We start from the raw sequence: 20235 nt of genomic DNA on the forward strand, positions 1-20235 counted from the left end.
ACAAAGCTTCCACAGTGTGGAAGGGGACCTGAGCGGGTTGCTGCTGCTGGCTGGGGTGGCCAGCTTTTATTCCCTTATCTGTCCCCACCCACATCCTGCTGATCGGTCCATTTTGTAGAGTACTGATTGGTCCATTTTACAGAGTGCTGATTGGTCCATTTTGCAGAGTGCTGATTGGTGCATTTACAATTCTTTTGCTAGATACAGAGCACTGATTGGTGCATTTTTACAGAGTGCTGATTGGTGCATTTACAATCCTTTAGCTAGACACAGAGTGCTGATTGGTGCATTTTTACAGAGTGATGATTGGTGCATTTACAATCCTTATATTATTTCATACTCACATCTGAAAATAAATACGCATAGAGTCTGTTTTTCTTCACTAGAGTCAGCACCATAATCACATTTTAAATTTTAATAATAAATATCAGAAAGATCTTGAATAAACTTGCTGTAAAGACACATCTGCTGCTGTTGGCATTGCTAATTTGAACAATCCATTGGTAAGGCAATATTACTCTTCATAGCAATAACAAAAGCAATCCTGTACTTTGAAATGTATCCTACAAGAATAATTCAACTCTCTGCAGTATAATCTATAATAGCAATAATAGAAAACAACATAAACATCTGAAACAGGGAAATGACTTAGAAAATTGTGATAAAATGTGTGGCTGTTAAATATAAAAAGAATATATAGAAACATGAATATGCTATAAGTGAAAATAATACAGAGGGATATACAGAATGATTGAACTTAGGTAAAAACATGTATGATTATGAACAAACTATGAAAAAGGAGGGATTAAATAGTGGAACAGAAATCGGGTTTAGCAGGCCTTCCCAAATCTGCTGGAGTGAGGCACTGTTGTAAAAAGGTTTGAACAAACCTACACTCTGGGGTAGTTCTTCTCCAAATCCCCAGGGATGGTGGAATTAAAACCTAGAGAGATTGTCTCCTCCTAGTGTAGCACCTGACAACATTGAACCCTTTTTCACCGTCGAAACTTTTAGAATTTTCCTCTTTATTTTTGTGCTTTTTGAATTTAATTATAAAATATATAGGTGTGTTTTTTCCTTTTTTTCTGGAAAATTTATTATTAGTTTTTTGACCATTTTCTCTCTCCCATTTTTTCCTTCCTCTAATATTGTTTCTACAACTCCATTTTAATCCACTGTATCTTTTAGTTGTACTTTTGTATTTATTTATCCTAGATCCAGCCTGTCTGGATCTAGAAGGTCAATCTGATCTTCTAGCTCTTGAATTTATTCTTCAGTGACATCTATCTATGACTGTATCTATCTACCTACCCTAACTATTACTGTATTTCTTTCAATTATCTTATTTTCTGCACCTATTATTTCCTCTCATTTTAAAAAATGTTTTCTGATTTTTGTTTTATATTGCTAATATATTTTATTCTCTTTTTGAGTTTAACTTTAATCCTTATTTTAAATTCTTATACCATGTGTTCCAATATGGTAACTTTGGGTGGTATATGTATTTGTTGTGCTAATTTTCTTTGATGGTGGTTGTGGACCTCAGGATCTAGCTATTTTGGCCTGTGGTCCAGCATGATATATCAGGGCCCAAGGATGGTGGGGATAGTGTCTAAGTGTGTGTGTGTGTGTGTGTGTCTGCGTGTCTGCATGTGTACCTGTTTGTGAGAAGGCCTGAATATGAGGAGGAAAGCAACTGCCAGGGGAAATAGTGCAATGAGATAAGTGATTGAAGCAAAGTGAGAAGGCCATCTGAATTTAAGAGCTGAATAGCATATAGTGTTAGATCCTGGGTGGAGTGAGGAAGTTAACCAGACTGTGGTAGGGGCAGACAGAACATTTGATATAGAGTGAATAGCCTGTATGTAACAGTGCCTAGGGTTGGATCCATTGTGAAGGGAGTAATGGCATCAATTGATTACATGCAGGGGATCTAATTACCTAAGTAAATATATTCCATTTAATGAGAAGGTGATTTCTAACTGCTAGAGAAAAGACTTACAAACATGGAAAGATAAATAAAACTCGGTGTTGATATGTTTTCATGGTTTTATATGTATATATATATATAATGTGTTTTAATTATATTTATATTTAAATTATAAAATTTAATATATTTTAATTATATATTATATACAAAACCATGAGGACATATGAGTTTATATTAATTTATATATTTATATACATAAAACCATGAGAACATATCTATATAAGTTGTTGATTGTATATATATCTATATATATCCAAGAGAACATACATATATATAAAACTGTGTGTATGTGTGTGTATAACACCCACACACATAGATTTAAAAGTAAATACAGATATGTCTGAGTGTATAGATATATTTTTATATATTTACATAAAATATAATATTAAAATATAATTATATTTTCCTAGTTTTGTTCACTGAGTAGTATGGAGAGAAGCAACACTTCAATAGCAATAGATGAATCTAGATCTATTTTTCTAGACTATTCTCCACTTAAAGGACCTAGAGTCTTTGGAGAAATGGCTGATAACAGAGCTGGCACAGGAAAAGTACAAGACGATTTAGTATGTCTTATAGTGCCAAAAACTAAGTAAATATATGAAGAATAATGAGTACATGTCAAAGGACACAGAATCCATCTGAAGTTGCTATTACTGGCTAACATTTGACAATCTGAGCATCAAGATATAAATAGCACTGGTATATAACCTATTGAATCTATTATGAATGTAAATCCTAATCAAGTAATGATGCAATACTGGCATGTGTAAATTTAAGAAATCATATCAAGAAATGAATAGAAAAAAGAAAAATCTCTTCTTTACAGTGGAATTTCAACTAATAAGTGTAAAGATGATAAAATTACAGCTGGAAGTGGTGGCTCATGCCTGTAATCCTAAAGCTTTGGGAGGATCCCTTGAGGCCGAGAGTTTGAGACCAGCCTGAGCAACATAGCAAGATCTTGCCTCTAAAAAAAAAAAAAAAAAAAAAAAATTAGCCAGACATGGTGATGCATGCCTCTAGTCCTAGTTACTCAGAGACTGAAGCATGAGGATCATTTGAGCCAAAGAGTTCAAGAACTGCAGTTAGCTAAAATGGTGCCACTGCACTATAGTAACAGACTGAAAGTATCTTAAAAACAACAACAACAACCAAAAAAAAACCCAGGAAGTTAGAAAGTCACCATTGGCATCATCATAGAAATGACTGGGCAACAAGTGTCAGTGAACACAAATACTAATGGCTAGAGATAGCAGGGGTTAGAGGCAGTATGCTACATTATTTCAAATGCTTATTGAGTGTAAAAGAAAACAATTATAAAGTAACTTCAATAAGGAGACCTGGCAGCCACCACCTTAATCAAGAGATCAAAGGTAGCAGCATCACTAGAGACGGGACAAACTAAAGCAGAGTGAGAAGGACATCTGTTTTTAAGAGCTGGAGAACACACATTGTTAGAGCCTGAGTAAAGTAAGGAAGTTAACTACATCGTGGTAGGGGCAGGTAGAACATTTGATATAGGGTGAATAGCCCATATTAGACAGAGACTAAGGTTGGATCCATTGTGGAGGGAGTAATGGCATCAATTGATTACATACAGGGAAACAAATTATTCCCTGGCACATGGTAATATCATGCACCAGCTCATAATATGCGATGGGAAAAACATAGTCTCACTCTGTAGTATTACTGTTAAAGATTCAGTGTGTGAATATCCTCATAAGAAAACATCAGATAGACACAGATTTGAGGAACAATACTGTAGATAATTTGTATGTAACATCGAAAGGTAGCAAAGCAAAGGAAGTCAAGACAAGACAGAAACTGTTCCAGGTTGAAGGAAATGGTGGGTTTGACAATTTTGTGCTACACATGTGCCTAGTTTGGATCTTATTGTAATTCAGGATATTACTGGGAAAATTGGAAAATGTTGAATTGAGTCTGTGAAATGCATGGTAGTAATGTGTCAATGGTTAATTCCTGATCGTGATGGTTGTGTCATCTGTGTAGGAGTATGTCATTGTTTGTCAGAGAATTCACTGACAAAGTCAGAGATGTTCACTATGTTTGTAATTTGCTCTTGAGTAGTTAAGAAAAAATACTTTTATTCTTGCAACTTTCTGTACATTTATTTCAAGTTTTAAAAAAAATCACGGTTGAAAGTTGTAATTAGAAACTCCCGGAGAATATTATTTAGGGGCAGTTAATTATTCAAAAAGTTGCTGCGTGTGTGTGTGTGTGTGTGTGTGTGTACTGGTAGTTAAAAATTACATTTCCAGCTCACATTTACCAATTTCTGCCTTTCATGTAAAATTTGATGACAGCTTTAATTATGACATGTGAAGTTTAAAAGATTTCAAGATATAAAAATGTGTTCCACTCAGAGAACATTTGTATTCAAATAGGGTGAGGGGTGTCAGAGCTAAGAGACATGAAATAGCTGCCTCTCTCTATCCCTTAATTTCATCATGTGCAGAGAAAAATAACTACTGCCAATTTTATGGTCCAGAGACAATTCTGCCTTGCATTTTTGTTGCAATTATTAAGACCCAGATTAATTGGTTCCCAATCTTCTTCTTCCGGGATAACTAACAAACCTTCATTTCCACCTGTATTTTGAATAATTATACCAAATATCTAGAAAAAATTCCAACATTATTCACAGAAATTTGAAGAATACACTTGCTGCTAACTCTGAGTCTCATATCCAATAATTAAGCGTGTGTTAGTATACTAGGCATAGATCTTCTAGAGTCTCTAAGTTTAATTGAATATTTGTCCCATTATATATACTTGAGTCCCTTTCTTGCTGATGTGGCTCTAGAAAAGAACTTTTTTTCTAGGATTGGACTTCCAGATTGTTCTTTTATTTTCTTAATTTTCCTGATCCTCACAGGGACTAGAATCTGTTCTAGAGGGAGTTTTGATGACTGAGATGCTGCAGTCTGCAGATATCTTTCCTATTGCCAACTGTTTGCCTGAAAATCTGAATATAATCTGCTTCCAGATTCTATGTCATCGTAACTTGTAAACTTTCAAGTACATATAGCTATTCCCTGATTATCTGATACATGCATACACATCTTCACACACCCATATGTGCAAGTACTCATGCGAGCTTCCATACTTTTGGAAAAACAATTAACATTGAATTAAATTGTATTCTTTTTATTTAGTAAAGTTATGTAACTAGGAAGATATTCTAAATAATATGAATATGAGAAAAAATAACGTTTACTCTCTTTGTATCCCTCAGAAATGTAAAAATTGACCATTTTTTTCTTAGCTGTCTACCAAATCACCTGAAGCACTAATCACCTGAAGCACTAATCTACTAATCTACTAATCACCTGAAGCTCTATCTTTGTTGCATATTTTCTATCTGTTCATTCACATCTATTTGCCACCCTCCATTAACCTTACCCCAGGAGAAGTAACCTCTATGCATTACATCTACCTGGTTCTTTTATTCTTTGGATTCAGGTTTAGTTTACCCAATTGAAGGCATCAACAAGAGGACAGTAGGTTGGGTTAAGTGAAAGACCAGAGTATTTATTTTCCAGTACCCCCCTTACTGTCCACATTATGCAGTGACAACTCTGCTTGGCTGAAAGCCACAGCTCTTCTCTTATAGCTAAAGTACTGGCCAGTTCCTACAACTGCTCTCTCTTCTTGCCCTTTCATGTTTACAGGTAGTAGGAATTACTAGACCTGGTTTAGAGGCAGTAGCAATGGTATCTCTTTTCTGTTTTGCTTTACCTGTCCACACCATGTGCATAAGCACTTGATTAAATTCTCTTAAATTGCACATTTTTAGTGGGTCCTTTTTTCCTGATGACCTGATTTATATGTCAATCAATCTACACAATTTTCTGAGTCCATATTTGCTGTCAGGTAATAAATGGATGGAAAGGAAGAGAAGATTTTCTTTACTAAAAATATGGTGGGCTAGGATATCAGATTAATCCACCCACTGATAGTAACTTATAATGACAAATAAAATACAAAATAAATCTTGTTAACAGCATCTGAGAATTAGCAAGAAATTAAGAACTTACTGGGTCAAAATTTAAGCTGTGATGGGAACCCAGGTAAATAAAACTATGAGGTTATCTTCAACCTAAGGGAATTTGGTAAACAAAGAGAACCCTTTAATATTGATGGCCTCATGGGATGCAAAGGTCAGAAGACAAAGTCCTGGGCTTGCTGAAATTGGGATGAAGAAGGTGGTTCTAAAAAAGATTCTTCCTCTATAAAGTAGGAATCCTAAAGTTCTGAACTTCCCCAATTCCTCCCAAGAGTGCAAAGAAAATGACACTAAGCAGAGCAGGGGCACGGGATCTCTAAGAAGTTGTAATTTCTTAGATTAATTATAAAAGAATACAAAATGTATTTATAACTTCTAAATAATAGAGAGAAAAATTTAATGGCAAAAATCTAAATCTAAAGAAAAAATACAACTAAAGGAAAACAATATGTGATTCAAAGAAGAAACCCTAATTAAGATGAAAACTGTAAGTCTAAGTACATATTAATCACATTAAATGAAAGGGACCAAATGCTCCTATTAAAAGACTATCAGATTGCATTTAAATTGGAAATTATTTGCTATTAATGAGACATATATAAAGGGAAGATACAGGAAGGTTGAAAGCAAAAAATACATAGCATAAAGATACTAATACAAATAGTGCTACAAAATTCATATCAGGCCTACTCAAACTTAAAACAAGAATTACTAAACATAAGGAATATCACTTCATGTGATAAGTGGTTCAACTATTCCAGAAGATATGATATATTTGAATTTATGAACACCTACGAAATAATCTCAAAACATATAAAGTGAAAATTGACTAACTACAAGGGAAAATGAACAAATTTATATTCACAGTAGGAGATTTTAACATGAATAATATATAGAATATTTGAACAACCTGATTAAGGAACTTAGTCTAAGTAGACATGTATAGAATAGACAATAACACAGCATACATTCTTTTCAAATACTCATAGAACACTGATGATATCCTGAACCATAAAGAAAACCTCAAATAATTGAATTATAAAGAGGAAAAACATATTCTAATGAAAATTCAGTTGCTTATGCTCTGCTTCAGAAGAATATCATATCATAATGCCAAATAGCATACAAATGCCAAATGCGTGAGAGAGTCATAAAGAGAGGCTATGTCCAACTTGAATGAAACCCTAAAGGGTTTTTGGTGGAGAATATAACACTTGCACTGAACCGTAAGAATTTAGAGGGTAATGGGCCTTTACAACTTAGAGACACATACATACAAGATATGTTTGGATAATATTGAATAGAATAATGCAGAGAAATACTGGATACTTGCAAGGAATAGCAGAATAATAGAAACACAAAGGCAGTGATGAATCTCTGGAAGTTTTTGTTTAGTAAATGACAGTGTTGGTCCATAACATAAAAATACAAAGATACGGTATACACTAATGGATTTTATCATACATATAAACTCCAAAGTTTAGTTGGAATTTCTATAATTTGTAAAAAGTGACAGGTATTTGAAAAATTATATGCTAAGAATATAAGAAGCTGTAAAAACCTTGAGAAATATTTTAAAAGTAGAAAACACTTTTTAAAATAATTTTGCTTTCAAGTGTACATCTCAGGTTGTCTTTAAGTCTTTTAGCAAACAAACAAAAACTCTAGACTGTACTCCAGCTGAATGATATCTAAAATCAAAACTGTTGAGACAGAATCCTGGAAACTTGAGAAGTTCTGGGTGAATGTCAGATCTGCGTCACCTTTAGTAAGCCCAGCCTTCACTCCCCAGGAAACAGAGAATTGACTCTACTTTCTGTGGACTTTGGACAATAGGTTTCCCCGCTACGCTCACTCCGTTTAAGATCCCTGATGAACAGTCCTTCAAAGTGAATTCTGAAGCTCTTTTTCCTTTTGTCCAAGGACTTCAGACTGGCAGCTCATGAATGTTGATCTTTAGTTCTACGGAATACTCCATTATCAACTCCTACCTCAGACTCATATGCTCACTATGTAACTGACTGCTTGAAGACAGTTGATCTGGCATTTGTCTCCACACATATCAGTCCTTCCAAAACAGTTCTAGCTCTCTGAATTATTCAGATAAAGAGCAGCCATCATATCTATTTGCATGCTATACAGAAGTTGTCTGTACAAATTTAAAATTTCCCCATTTCTTCTGAATATTTTCCTCCATGTTGATTGGAAAAGCCTAATCAACATTATTAAAGCCCACTCTGATCAAAACTAAGTTTTTAGTTTTCCCTTTCTTTTTTTTTCTTTTAAAGTATACTAAAAAATACTTTGTTTTGTTGTGGCCAAAAAGGTTTGTCATTTGTTATGTTGGAACTTAAGGGAAGCCATGTCATATTGGATCATACTACTCCATTGTCTACCAAGATAAATTGATAGGTAGGTGGATAGAGGGAGAGAAAGAGAGACACAGAAAGAGAGAGAGAGAGAAAATCTCAAGACATTCTTTAAGGAGAGTAGCATAATATACTGGAACTTTTCACATGTAGCAATTCCAAGGCTGCTCTGAATAGATTGATTAGTTTCACATGTAAGAACACACAATGTTGAATTCAATTGTACTAACATTTCCTGCTAATAGATATTTCTTGAAAAGTTAAAAGGCACCATTTGTCAACAAATATTTGTGTAACTACAACTTGTAGATAATATGTTCAATACATGTTTTTAAATTTGTACTCAAGAAATGCTAGTAATGCATTGTTTAAAGTAACTACTAACAGATTAGGAAGATAGATTTACAAAATGCATTAGAAATATGTAAAAATTATAAACAAGATGATCAGTTAGACACTATGTCATTTTAATCATAAAAGTAATTTTGATAAAACATATAGAATTGTAAATAAGGAAATAAAAAATATGTAGTATATCCACTTGAAGAGACATCATCCAAATTTATTTATGTAAAATTTCATCATCACTGATGATAAGTTTTAAGCAACATGTAAACAATTATTTTTTCAAAATAAATGAATCATCAAATATATTAAAATGATTTTTAACTTGATTCATTTATACTTTTCACCTTAAATTTCATTAATGGATTTTAAAGTTTCTTCTTCCCTTTTAATCACTGTAGTCATGAATTTTAATCACAAGCTCAGATAGGTATGTGAAAATTAAGTTTTCCATGTTTTGACTGAACTTCAAAGACAAATATTGACAATACCTTGAATGAATGAGTCAGGTCTACAAAGAAAAAGACCATTTGAAATGAAATGGAGGCAGTATCCAATTATCTAATCAATGCAAACAATCTATTTAAGTAAGAATTTTTCTCCTGATTCTTTTTCCATTCCTCATATATTTCTTTTTTTTAGTTCTTTCAGCGATGTCCATACAAATGGCCAGTTATCCACTTCAATTTGCTGCGCCTATCTCATGCATGAAGGCATTCAATTCTTTAGTTTAAGTGTTATGGTTTTTATCTGTTAGATAGCTTTTAGTTGCAAGTAACCAAAAACCAAATATAAATAGGCTGAAACAAAGGAGGAATGTATTGACTCATAAATATGAAAAGTTCAATAGATTTGGCTTCAGACAAGGCTTTATTTAGGGCTCTAATCATGTAAATAAGGGTTTCTTTTTCTCTGCTTCTCCATCTTTCCCCATACCTTCTCTCTATCTCTATTTCTATATTTCTCTCCCCTTTACTCATCTGATCCCTTCCTATGCTGACTTTATTTTCAGGTAGAATGCATTCCATTCCCATGGTCTCAAGATGGTTAGAGGAAGATCCCAGAGCTACATGGTTTCTTGTTGGCCTTTAATGATGAAGCAAGTCATTACTTAAAGTTTGTAAACTGCGTCTTGGCCAGACTAGTATCATCATTGAACTACACTTGCTTTCTCAACATCCATTTGCCACTTTCCCTTTTTGAACTGTTGCCAGCATTTCCCATCAGCATTTTATGAGTAGATTTGGCAGTATCCCTAGAAATAGATTCTGATTGATTCAAGCCTATTGACAGACTACATCAACTATATTATGATGATTGGTTCAAGGATAATCCAAGTTTGGACAAACAGGACCAAGACTCAATTTCTGAAATTTGAACAATGACTCACTTTAACACTAGAGGTATTAAATGTAGTCCTTGATTGGTAGTAGAAAAATTCTATTACATTATTGTCTGAATTTTAGAGAATTTTGATTTAGTGTGCATAAAGGGTTAAATGGGTAGGATAAATAATTAGTGGATTCGCACACATATTCTTAATGTGCCCATTCCAAACTTGCTGAGTGAAGATTTTCAGACACTAAAGATCAGGGCTATACTTAGAAAATTCAACAATATGTTATAATTATAATATGTTTTAAATTATTTCTTTAATCCTTAAACAATAAGCATTGCTGTTATTGGTTAAAATGACAGTACTTCATTCAGTATCCTTTTCATATCCCACCCTGATATACATTACTGTGAATAACTAATGCATTTTGTAATATCTATGAAGAAACTTAATTATCTCAGAAAAATTATGAGCATTATTGTCCAAAACATTGGGGTAAAGGGTTATAATCCTACATTAAATTCAGTTTAATGTAGGGTTATACGTTAATATAGAATTATGTATTTAGATTTTCCAAATACTGATTTACCAGACTCAGTGAGACTGCTCAATCAGTATTTGGAAAATCTAAGTGTATATTCTGTATTTTGAAAAATAAATAACTCATTATAACATGAATGTCTTCTCAATGATTTAAATATATCTTTTTGAATTTTCTAAAAATCATAACAATTTTTCTAAAAACATAACAATATCCATGAGAACAATTTCATATGTCATAGTCTCTTAGAAAGCAGGCCTGTCTTTCTTGCTTTAACACTGGTGTACATCTCAACTCTTCTTGTAGGCTTCATGCCTGTTGTTAATTTATTATGGAAATGCAGCTGGAGAGTGTCATCTTGCTTTGCAAGTACATTATTCTGCATATTAAGAAGAAAATTAACGTAGTTAGGCCAGGCACAATGGCTCATGCCTATAATCCCAGTACTTTGGGAGACAAGCAGGAGGATCACTTGAGCCCAGGAATTTGAGACTAGCCCTGGCAACATAGTGAGATCCTGTCTCTTCAACAAGATTTCAAAGTTAGCTGGGTGTAGTGTCATGTGCCTGTAGCCCTAGCTACTTGGAAGGCTGAAGCAAAAGGATCACTTGAGCCCAGGAGTTTGAGGCTGCAGTGAACCATGATCATGCCACTGCATTCCAGCCTGGGCAATAGAGTAAGACATGTCTACGCATTTTTTTTTTTAAGTAGTTATTTGATAACAATGATACTTCTTAATATTTACGTAACATTTTACAACATACAAAAAAATTAATCCAGTTATGGTGGCTCATACTTATAATCCTAACACCTTGGGAGGCTGAGACAGGAGGACCACTGGATCTAGCGAGCTCAAAAACAGCCTAGGCAACTTAGCGAGACCCTGTGGCTGCGAAAATATATACTTTTTAAGTTAGTCTAGTGTGGTGGCACCCATGTGCAGTTCTAGCTACTTGGGAGGCTGAGGTAGGAGAATTGCTTCAGCTTAGGAGTTTGAGGCTGCAGGGAGCTATGATTAAGCCACTTGCACTCTAGCCCTGATCACAGAGCAAAACCTTGTCTCAAGAAATACATGACGTAACATATAACACAAAAAGTAAAAATAAAGAATTGATACACATATCATACTTTGATTCTCACAACTATTTAAGGTGATAAAGGTGTAGCTCTCTGTTGTAGATACAGACATAGAGGTTTGCAGTGGGAGATGACATACGAGAGGGCATGGAGCTAGCATGGGGACTATCAGTTCCTTGAGGGCAGGACAGTGGCTGGAATGTATTGGGGGCTCTGAGTATATATTGAATTAATTAATTATTTAAATCTGGGCTTAAATATGGTCTTTTACAAGTCCAGTGTCTCTTACAACTATACTATTATTGTGGTGTTCTTTACATACCTTAACAAATAGAGCCCATAATCAATTTGTTGGGCTCAGAATAAATGGCAGGGAAAAAACCAAAACAAAACAAAAATCTCCTCGAGTGCTTCTTCATTCCTGCTTTGAGGACATTGGCTTATTATTGTTTTCTGATTTTCCCACCTTGTTTAATTGGTAATCCGTTTAGGAGGCTCTCAATCTAAAGGATTTTGAAAAGCATATGTCCCTAACAGAGAAATCCTTAATGTATTCAGATTTTTTTCTGTACATATTTCTTCAACATATATTCTCTTTTGTATGTTCTTGCTGTCAAGAGAAAAACAGTTGAGATAAAATATGACTATTGAGCCCAGAGGTCTGGACACAAAAAAACAGAGCCCACAAGTTGTAGTTCCTAGCAAATAGATACAAATTTAACAAATTATGAAGAGAGTGTTTTCTTTAGAAACGTAATGCTGAGACTGGAGGCAGGAATAAGATGCATCCCAAGGCTTTCATCCCACCACAGGTAGCTTAACTACTTCTGTTTCATCCCACGTGGTCCAACAAGGCCTGACAAACTGCACCACAGTACAAGAAGCATCTCCCGGGCGATGATGCGTATAGACAGAGGGATTTTTTAGTCAATTGCAGGAATTAGGCTTTAATGCTTTATACTAAAAGACTTCATACCCTAGATAGCTGCCTGCTATCCACTGAATCTTGGCAGGCAGTGAGACTGCTGAAGCTGAAACCGGGAAGCTATGTTAAGCAGATTTTCATGGATGTACAAAAATGCTTTATTTATAAAGCTAGTTTTCTGTGTAGCAGTTCAAAATGGTTTTCTTTTTCTAATCTCTCATTTTGGTCAAGTCTCAGTCTTTATCAAAATTACTTCCCAAACATGCTGCTAAAGAGCCACAGAAGAAAATAATGCTCACTTCGTCAAAAGTCAACATTTTTGAAAAGAATAATGCTACATACATCAATTTAGGAGATTAAACATGATCATGGTCTTTACAAAAACTGTAAAATACAGAGAATGACATTAAATACTTTACCATTATTTGGAAGCTCTAGAGGGCTACAGGCATCATTTTTGGTTCCAGCTTTTGGCGAAGAGATCAGTTTTGCAACGAGTGATGCAGAGATGGGCTGCACTAACAGAGAGGTGAGGTTTGATCGGCTTTGCCTAAAACTTCCATCTGTATTCAAAAGACAAAGGAAGAGAATCCTTAGTAAACAGAAATTTAAAACACTTAAGGAAAAGTTATCTGTAATAAGTATTTAAATTATGACTGGTAAGTTTATATTCATTCATTTATTTACTCCTTAGTTATACCCTGTTTACTTATTAACACGATTTGAGATACTCAGTAAACATTTAGTCCAAATACAATGACATATCCTAGTTAAAGATGGCAGATTGCACATATGCACTTACCTACATTGTCCCATAAAACTCCACTAAAATGATGACAAAATAATGAAAAAGCGTAAATGTACAGGGGCCAGGAGAATAGGTAGTAATACGATTCTACTTGGAAAGCAGATATGTAAGTGTCAGTGATGTAGGACATGAGGGGGGAACCTAAAACCTAAGTTCTTAGTAGGGAAGCTGAGAATGCTGTTTGTACCACTGAACAAAGAAAGGGTTAGAAATTGTCAACACCAGGTATTTATTAAAGTAGGGCTGCAAAAGAGACCAGAAACAAGAGGATCATATGAAATTCGGATTGTGAAATGGCTTGCCCTCTGGAATTCTCACGCACCCAGTCAGTGTGGGTGCCTGTTCCTTCTTCACTTCAGCAGAAAACTGAGAGTTACAGTCTGAATAGGAAGACACCAAATACAATGAGCAACATCACACTTCAAAGAGGATGGTGTTGGCCAAGTGTGATGGTTCATGCCTGTAATCCTAGCACTTTGGGAGGCCAAGGCGAGTGGATCACTTGAGGTCAGGATTTCAAGACAAGCCTGGCCAAGAAGGTGAAACCCCATGTTTAATAAACATATAAAAATTAGCTGGGTCTGGTGGTGCACTCCTGCAATCTCAGCTACTTGGGAGGCTGGGGCAGGAGAATAGCTTGAACTCAGAAGGCAGAGGTTGCAGTGAGTCAAGCCATGCCACTTGCACTCCAACCTGGGTGACAGAGTGAGACTCGAACACAAAAAAAAAAAAAAAAAAAAAAAAGATCTTGTTGTGATTGCCAGGACTCCTCAGATGTTTTCTCTTTTGGCATATAGAAACCTCTCCAGGTAGGGCAATAGAAGATTCACTCTTAGCAAATATGATGAGATCAATAGAAAATATCTAAAAATACCAAAAACAGGTCTATTACCCACAAAGAAATAACTTACCCACAACATCCTACATTGAAATTTATCAGTCAATAAATCCCAGTCATATACTGAACTTCAAATCAACTTAATTTTGTTATTCTTAAGTAAGAGATCTCAGCCAAGGACAATCCTAGGTTGGCCCCTGGGCACAGACCTAGTGAGGATGACAGCAGATGGTCAGCAGAGCTGGGGAGGGAGGTCTCTAGGAAGACCAAATTAATGAGAATACCAGATGTGTGCTAACATATTGAGAGAATATTTACAGTAAGAGCAGAGTGTTAGGGTTTGAAGAGTGTCTAGCTATAAAGAAAAACAAGAAACCTATAAAGGGAGACAACTGTTAGCTTAAAGGGACCAAAAGTTGTATAAGAAGAAATTTAATCATTGAACAATATGTATAATATTTACATAGTCATAATAGTGTAAATAATGACTGCTGATTTAACACAAAAATTATCCTTTTTAGGAAAAAGGAGAAAAGGGAAAAAGTCAGGCTGTGATGTACATGAATACTTGTGAAAGTTAAGTCTTTATCTCTCAAAGTGGTAAGTCAATATAATGGATAAAACTGAAAAACAAACTCAAACACGTAACTGAGCAAAAGGAAGGTAAACATAAAAGGTAAGTAACTACTAAAGAGGTTAAAAACAATTACATATTTGCCCTGAGGAGTTAAAGAGAGGAGAGAAGAGACACAGGGAAGAGAAGGAGAAGGTGACATTTTTATAAATTAAGCCTGTGGAAATATTTGACTATTTAAATGAACTAAATGCATCTATAACTTCAAAAAACAATAAATAAATAAAAATAAGAGAAAACAGTTAAAATAACACAAGTACAAAAAAGTGTATGAATAGAATAGAGATAATGGAGAAAACAAACTATGCTTAAGAAAATAACTAATACTTATTCAGTTTATATATTTTTACTGATTCACAAAAGGAAGTACACAACAGAATGCCTCTATCAGGCAGCCGGTGATGTTTTCAGATGCAGTGCTATATTTTTCAGAACTTTTATTAGGGAAAATAATTGCTAACGGTTTTTCTCAGAATTTAATTTGATGGGACTTCAGAGGGTGCAGAGCTCAATGATACTGGTATCCAGGCTACAGCAGGAGGTAGATTATAAATGAGAAAATATGTTACAGGAGTGTTTCCTTAATTTATCATCTGGAAGACAAGGCTAAAATGCTATATTTAGCTTAGGCCTACGGCAGTCATGGAAGTCATGGCTTTGAAGAAAAAATAATAAAGATTTAAGCTTAGAATCCATTTTATTATATAAGAGCAGTGCTGGCCTCATAATTTCATTGCTCCCTTATATAGATCTATGTAACAGTGCATCTGGACCACAGTGTTGGTCATTATTTCCCAACAGTTTTCATATTCATGGAACCACAAGTGGCTATATAATTTGCAGGACCCACAGTGAAATGACAATGTGGGACCCCTTGTTCAAAAAGTATGAAGAATTTCAATATGGCAGTAGGAGAGCATTAAATCAAGTGTGGGGCCCTTCGGAGAGGGGACTCTGTGAGACTGCACAGGTGGCATGTCAAGGTACCAGGCCCTGCATAATTTATGTAGAAGATGCTAGTAGTTGTACAACCTATTGAGGTAAACCAAAGGGATTTTCAGACCATAGGAGGCTGCTCTCAGCCAAAAGTGATGAGCCTCAAGTCTCCTACTACTCCAGGCTGCACTTGAGGACAAACTGATTCATGTTTCAAAGCAGAGACAATGTCTGAACAGACTAGCTGGGAAATGCTGGGATAGCCATCTGGATTTTCCAGTACGTATTTTCTCTCTCAGCTGTTACCTTTGGAGCTTTTAACGTGCATGGGGTAATGAAATAATATTGATGCGCCATGTGTTGTCTATCATTTTGAAGTTTTCATGAATGTGGGAACTTCTTAAGATGCTGTATGATTGCACCTCTCCCCAATTCAAACACGAAACTCTAGCTTGCTATTCAAGGCCCTTCACAATCTTGAACCTTATCTTTCAATATTATTTCCTATCAGTTTAATTCATGCATCTTAAGCAAAAACTTAAGCTATACCCTTGCATACTCCATGAGCTACATCCCCCATGTTTTTGCTTAAGCCGTTCCTCTTACTTCACTTGTTTTTCTCACGCATCACATACGTCTAAAGTACTCAGTTCCTTCAAAGCCCAACTTACAAGTCATCTTCTATGTGAAGCTTTCTCTGGCACCCTCAGCTCTGTGTGCTATATCTGCACCTTTTTTTCAGTTAACATTATCACTATATAAAATCACTTTGTTTATTCCGTCTGAACTATAAATTCTTGAAAGCAAGGACCAAGTCACTTATATAATCGTATGATATACAATGCCTAGCACTCTGTCAGGTACGTAACAGGAGTTCAATAATTAATGGTAGAAAAAAGAATCAACAATTCTTTGAAAAATAATCTTAATGCCTATGTCTTAATGGTTTTCTGAGTCCTGACAAAATTGAGCTGGGGTACAATTGAATAATAAATTATAATTCTATGCTTGCTATATAGTTATGCTTTCTCCCTGGCTAATACTTTCCCCCAGCAGACATACTAAATAAACTTTCAAAACCCATCTATCCCTATCAATTCACTGATTATCCTTGCCCTAAAATTAACTTTTGTAGATAAAAAGTCTTTAAATAAATAAAATCATCTCTAAGATATATTTATGTTAACAAAAATCAATAACTGAGTTCCATTTTTCTCTAGAATACTCTATTAAGCTTATGAAGCAATGCATTTAAATGTTAAATATGAGTGAACCCTAAACCATAATTGAACATACCCAAATCTTTGATTTTTTGTGCTGCATGACTAACAGACTTGCATTAGTTTTGAAATATCTAAAGTAAGTCCCTCATTAATTTTTTACCTTCAGCTTAATGGAACTTTGACAAACAATTCACTTCTGAGAGCAGATACTAAAAGCAGGACTTAAAGGACACTAAGATTAAATTATAGACAGAAGTTATTTTTTTAAAAAAACCTATGTCTATTGTAGAACAGCTGAGAGAAGAGTTTTATTTTCTTTTTTATTATTAGATTATGAACAAAGCTAAACACATGTACTATTTTTATTCAGTGATATTTTAAAGCATATTTATGAACTATAAGAATTCATTAGACGTGAGATGAAAATTAAGTGGATTATGTGCCTGGAAAGAAAGAGTACCATACAACAAAAAAGACTGTGACATTACATTTTAGCATTTTAACTTTTAGATTGCAGCATTTATATCATACTCTGAATCTTGTTTATGCTTCATAAAGACTGAGGGAGACCAACTTTTATTTTAGTAGCTAGCTAATTCTCTGTTCACATTATGCACCCTTTGCAATCCAGATAAAGACTAAACCAGACCCATTATATCAATAATTCAATCCCTGATTCAATGCTACATGCACATAGTATAATGAGGAAATTGGATAAACGAAGTCCTAAGTCTGACTTCATCATTGACTCATTGTTTGAAATGTCACAAATAAATAATTTCACTATGGTACTATTGTCATTTCATCTACAATTTCTAAACTACCAAGGTGACACCAAAATGTCTTCATTGCTGAAATAAAAATAATATATTAGTTCAGAGACCTAGAGCCAAAGTTACTGTGGGTGAAATTTAGAAGAAATTAGCATTAAAATAAGTAAGATGTGTTCTAATTGTACTTCCTTAATTCTGTGTCATGCTTTTTCAAACTTTTGATGCCCCCTTCAATCTCATCTGGTTGGCTGTGTAAAGAAAACATGCTCTCTTAGTAGCCAGTATATATATATTATTTTTTTGATATGTGTGACAAGATGCGATACTTTTAAACCTAATTGAAAAGTCAGTGTTGGCTAGGCATGGTGGCTCACACCTGTAATCCCAGCACTTTGAGAGGTCAAGGAGGGTGGATCACCTGAGGTCAGGAGATCAAGAACAGCCTGGCCAACATGGTGAAACCCCATCTCTACTGAAATTACGACAATTAGCTGGGTGTGGTGGCACACGCTTGTAGTCCCAGCTACTCGGGAGGAGACTGAGGCAGGACAATTGCTTGAACCTGGAAGGCGGAGGTTGCAGTGAGCTGAGATTGCACCACTGCACTCCAATCTGGGTGACAGAGTGAGACTCCATCTCAAAATAAATAAATAAATAAATAAATAAATAAATAAATAAATAAAAGAAAAGCCAGTGTATACAAGTGCCAATTACCCAAACAGCATCAGGGAAGATAAATCTTCAGAGATTAGAAATATCACATACTGAGAGGAAGGCACCGAGAGGTTAGATAACATAAAAATGTGCTGATTAAATAAAAGAGGGCCTGGTGTGTTTTAATGATGATGGTGAATGAGAAGAATAGCACAACTTCAGAATTTAGGAGTACATATAACTCAACCCTGTGCACCTCGTGTGTGTGTGTGTGTGTGTGTGTGAACATGACATCCTTGCTGCTCACTCAATGTTGCATAGATCCTTTCTATTCAATGCATAGTCCTTGGACAAGCAGCATCTGCATGAACTGGGACTTACTAGGAATGCAGAATCCCAGGTCCCACCCCAGGTCTTCTGAATCAGAATCTGTAGTCTATCAAGATCCCCAGGTGCTTTGTATGCACATTAGATCAGCACTGGCCTAAATCATTATGTAGTCATCCCTTGGTACCTGCCAGCAGTGGGTTCTGGGAGCCCTTGTGGATATCAAATTCTGCATATGCTCAAATCTTTATATAAATTGGCCTAGTATTTTCATATAACCTACCCACATTTTCTTATATACTTTAAAGCATTTCTAAATTACTTATATTACCTAATACAATGCCTACACATCACTTAATTCACATGAATTCAACATAGTACTCATCACGGAGAAAATTCAAGTTTTGCTTTTGGGAACTTTGTGGGATTTTTTTTTTCCCAAATACTTTCAATCTGCAGTTAGTTGGATCCATGGATGTGAAACACCTGGATATGGAAAGCCAATGATATTTTTTTATAGTACAATTTATATAATTTTAAAAATGACTAATATATAAAAGGAAGAAGGAAAAGAATAAAAACTGTATTTGTCTACCTTCCCCCAAATTAACTATATCAGTAAACCACAAATCAACATTCTCAGTCTCCTTCAAAATGATTAACATGTCTTTTTATAAGCTATTTCTAAATAACAAATTTGAAATGGACAGAGAGGAAGTCCTAGCCAAAGCAATCAGACAAGAGAAAGAAATAAAGGACATCTAAACTGTTAAAAAGGAAGCCAACTGTCACCCTTTATGGGTGACATGATCATATAAGTAGGAGACCCTAAAGACTCATCCAAAAAGCTCATAGAACTGGTAAATGAATTCAGCAAAGTTTCAGGATAAAAAATAAATGTACACAAATCAGTAGCCTTGCTATACACCAACAGCAACCAAGCTGAGAATCAAGTCAAGAACTCAACCCCTTTTATAATAGCTGCAAAACAAATTAAATACTTAGGAATTACTTAACCAAGGAGGAGAAAGGCCTCTACAAGAAAATCTACAAAACACTGCTGAAAGACAGTGACACAAACAAATGGAAACACATCCCATGATTATGGATGGGTAGAATCAATATTGTGAAAATGATCATACTGCCAAAAACAATTTACAAATTCAATATAATTTTGATCAAAATACCAACAACATTATTAACAGAACTAGAAAAAAATCCTAAAATTCATATGGAACCAAAAAGAGCCTGCAGAGCCAAAGCAAGACAAAGCAAAAAGAGCAAATCTGGAGGCATTACCTTACCTGACTTCAAACTATGCTGTAAGGCTATAGTCACCAAAACAGCATGATACTGGTATTAAAACAGGCATATAGATCAATGGAACAGAACAGAAAACCCAGAAATAAAGCCAAATACTTACAGTCAA

General features: G+C 34.9%; 1 protein-coding gene across 10 annotated transcripts in view; it reads right to left on the bottom strand.

Annotated features, from left to right (window-relative positions):
- The window catches only part of NAALADL2 (N-acetylated alpha-linked acidic dipeptidase like 2), a 1420296-nt gene that overhangs the window by 364001 nt on the left and 1036060 nt on the right, over positions 1 to 20235 (bottom strand). For all 10 annotated transcript variants that reach the window (XM_021933744.2, XM_021933739.2, XM_021933741.2 and 7 more), the window contains one exon: positions 13033 to 13176. In XM_021933744.2, coding sequence (XP_021789436.1) covers positions 13033 to 13176 — 144 coding nt within the window. The remainder of the gene's footprint in view (positions 1 to 13032; positions 13177 to 20235) is intronic.

This window comes from Papio anubis, chromosome 2, assembly GCF_008728515.1.
Source record: "Papio anubis isolate 15944 chromosome 2, Panubis1.0, whole genome shotgun sequence".
Classification (NCBI taxonomy): Eukaryota; Metazoa; Chordata; class Mammalia; order Primates; family Cercopithecidae; genus Papio; species Papio anubis.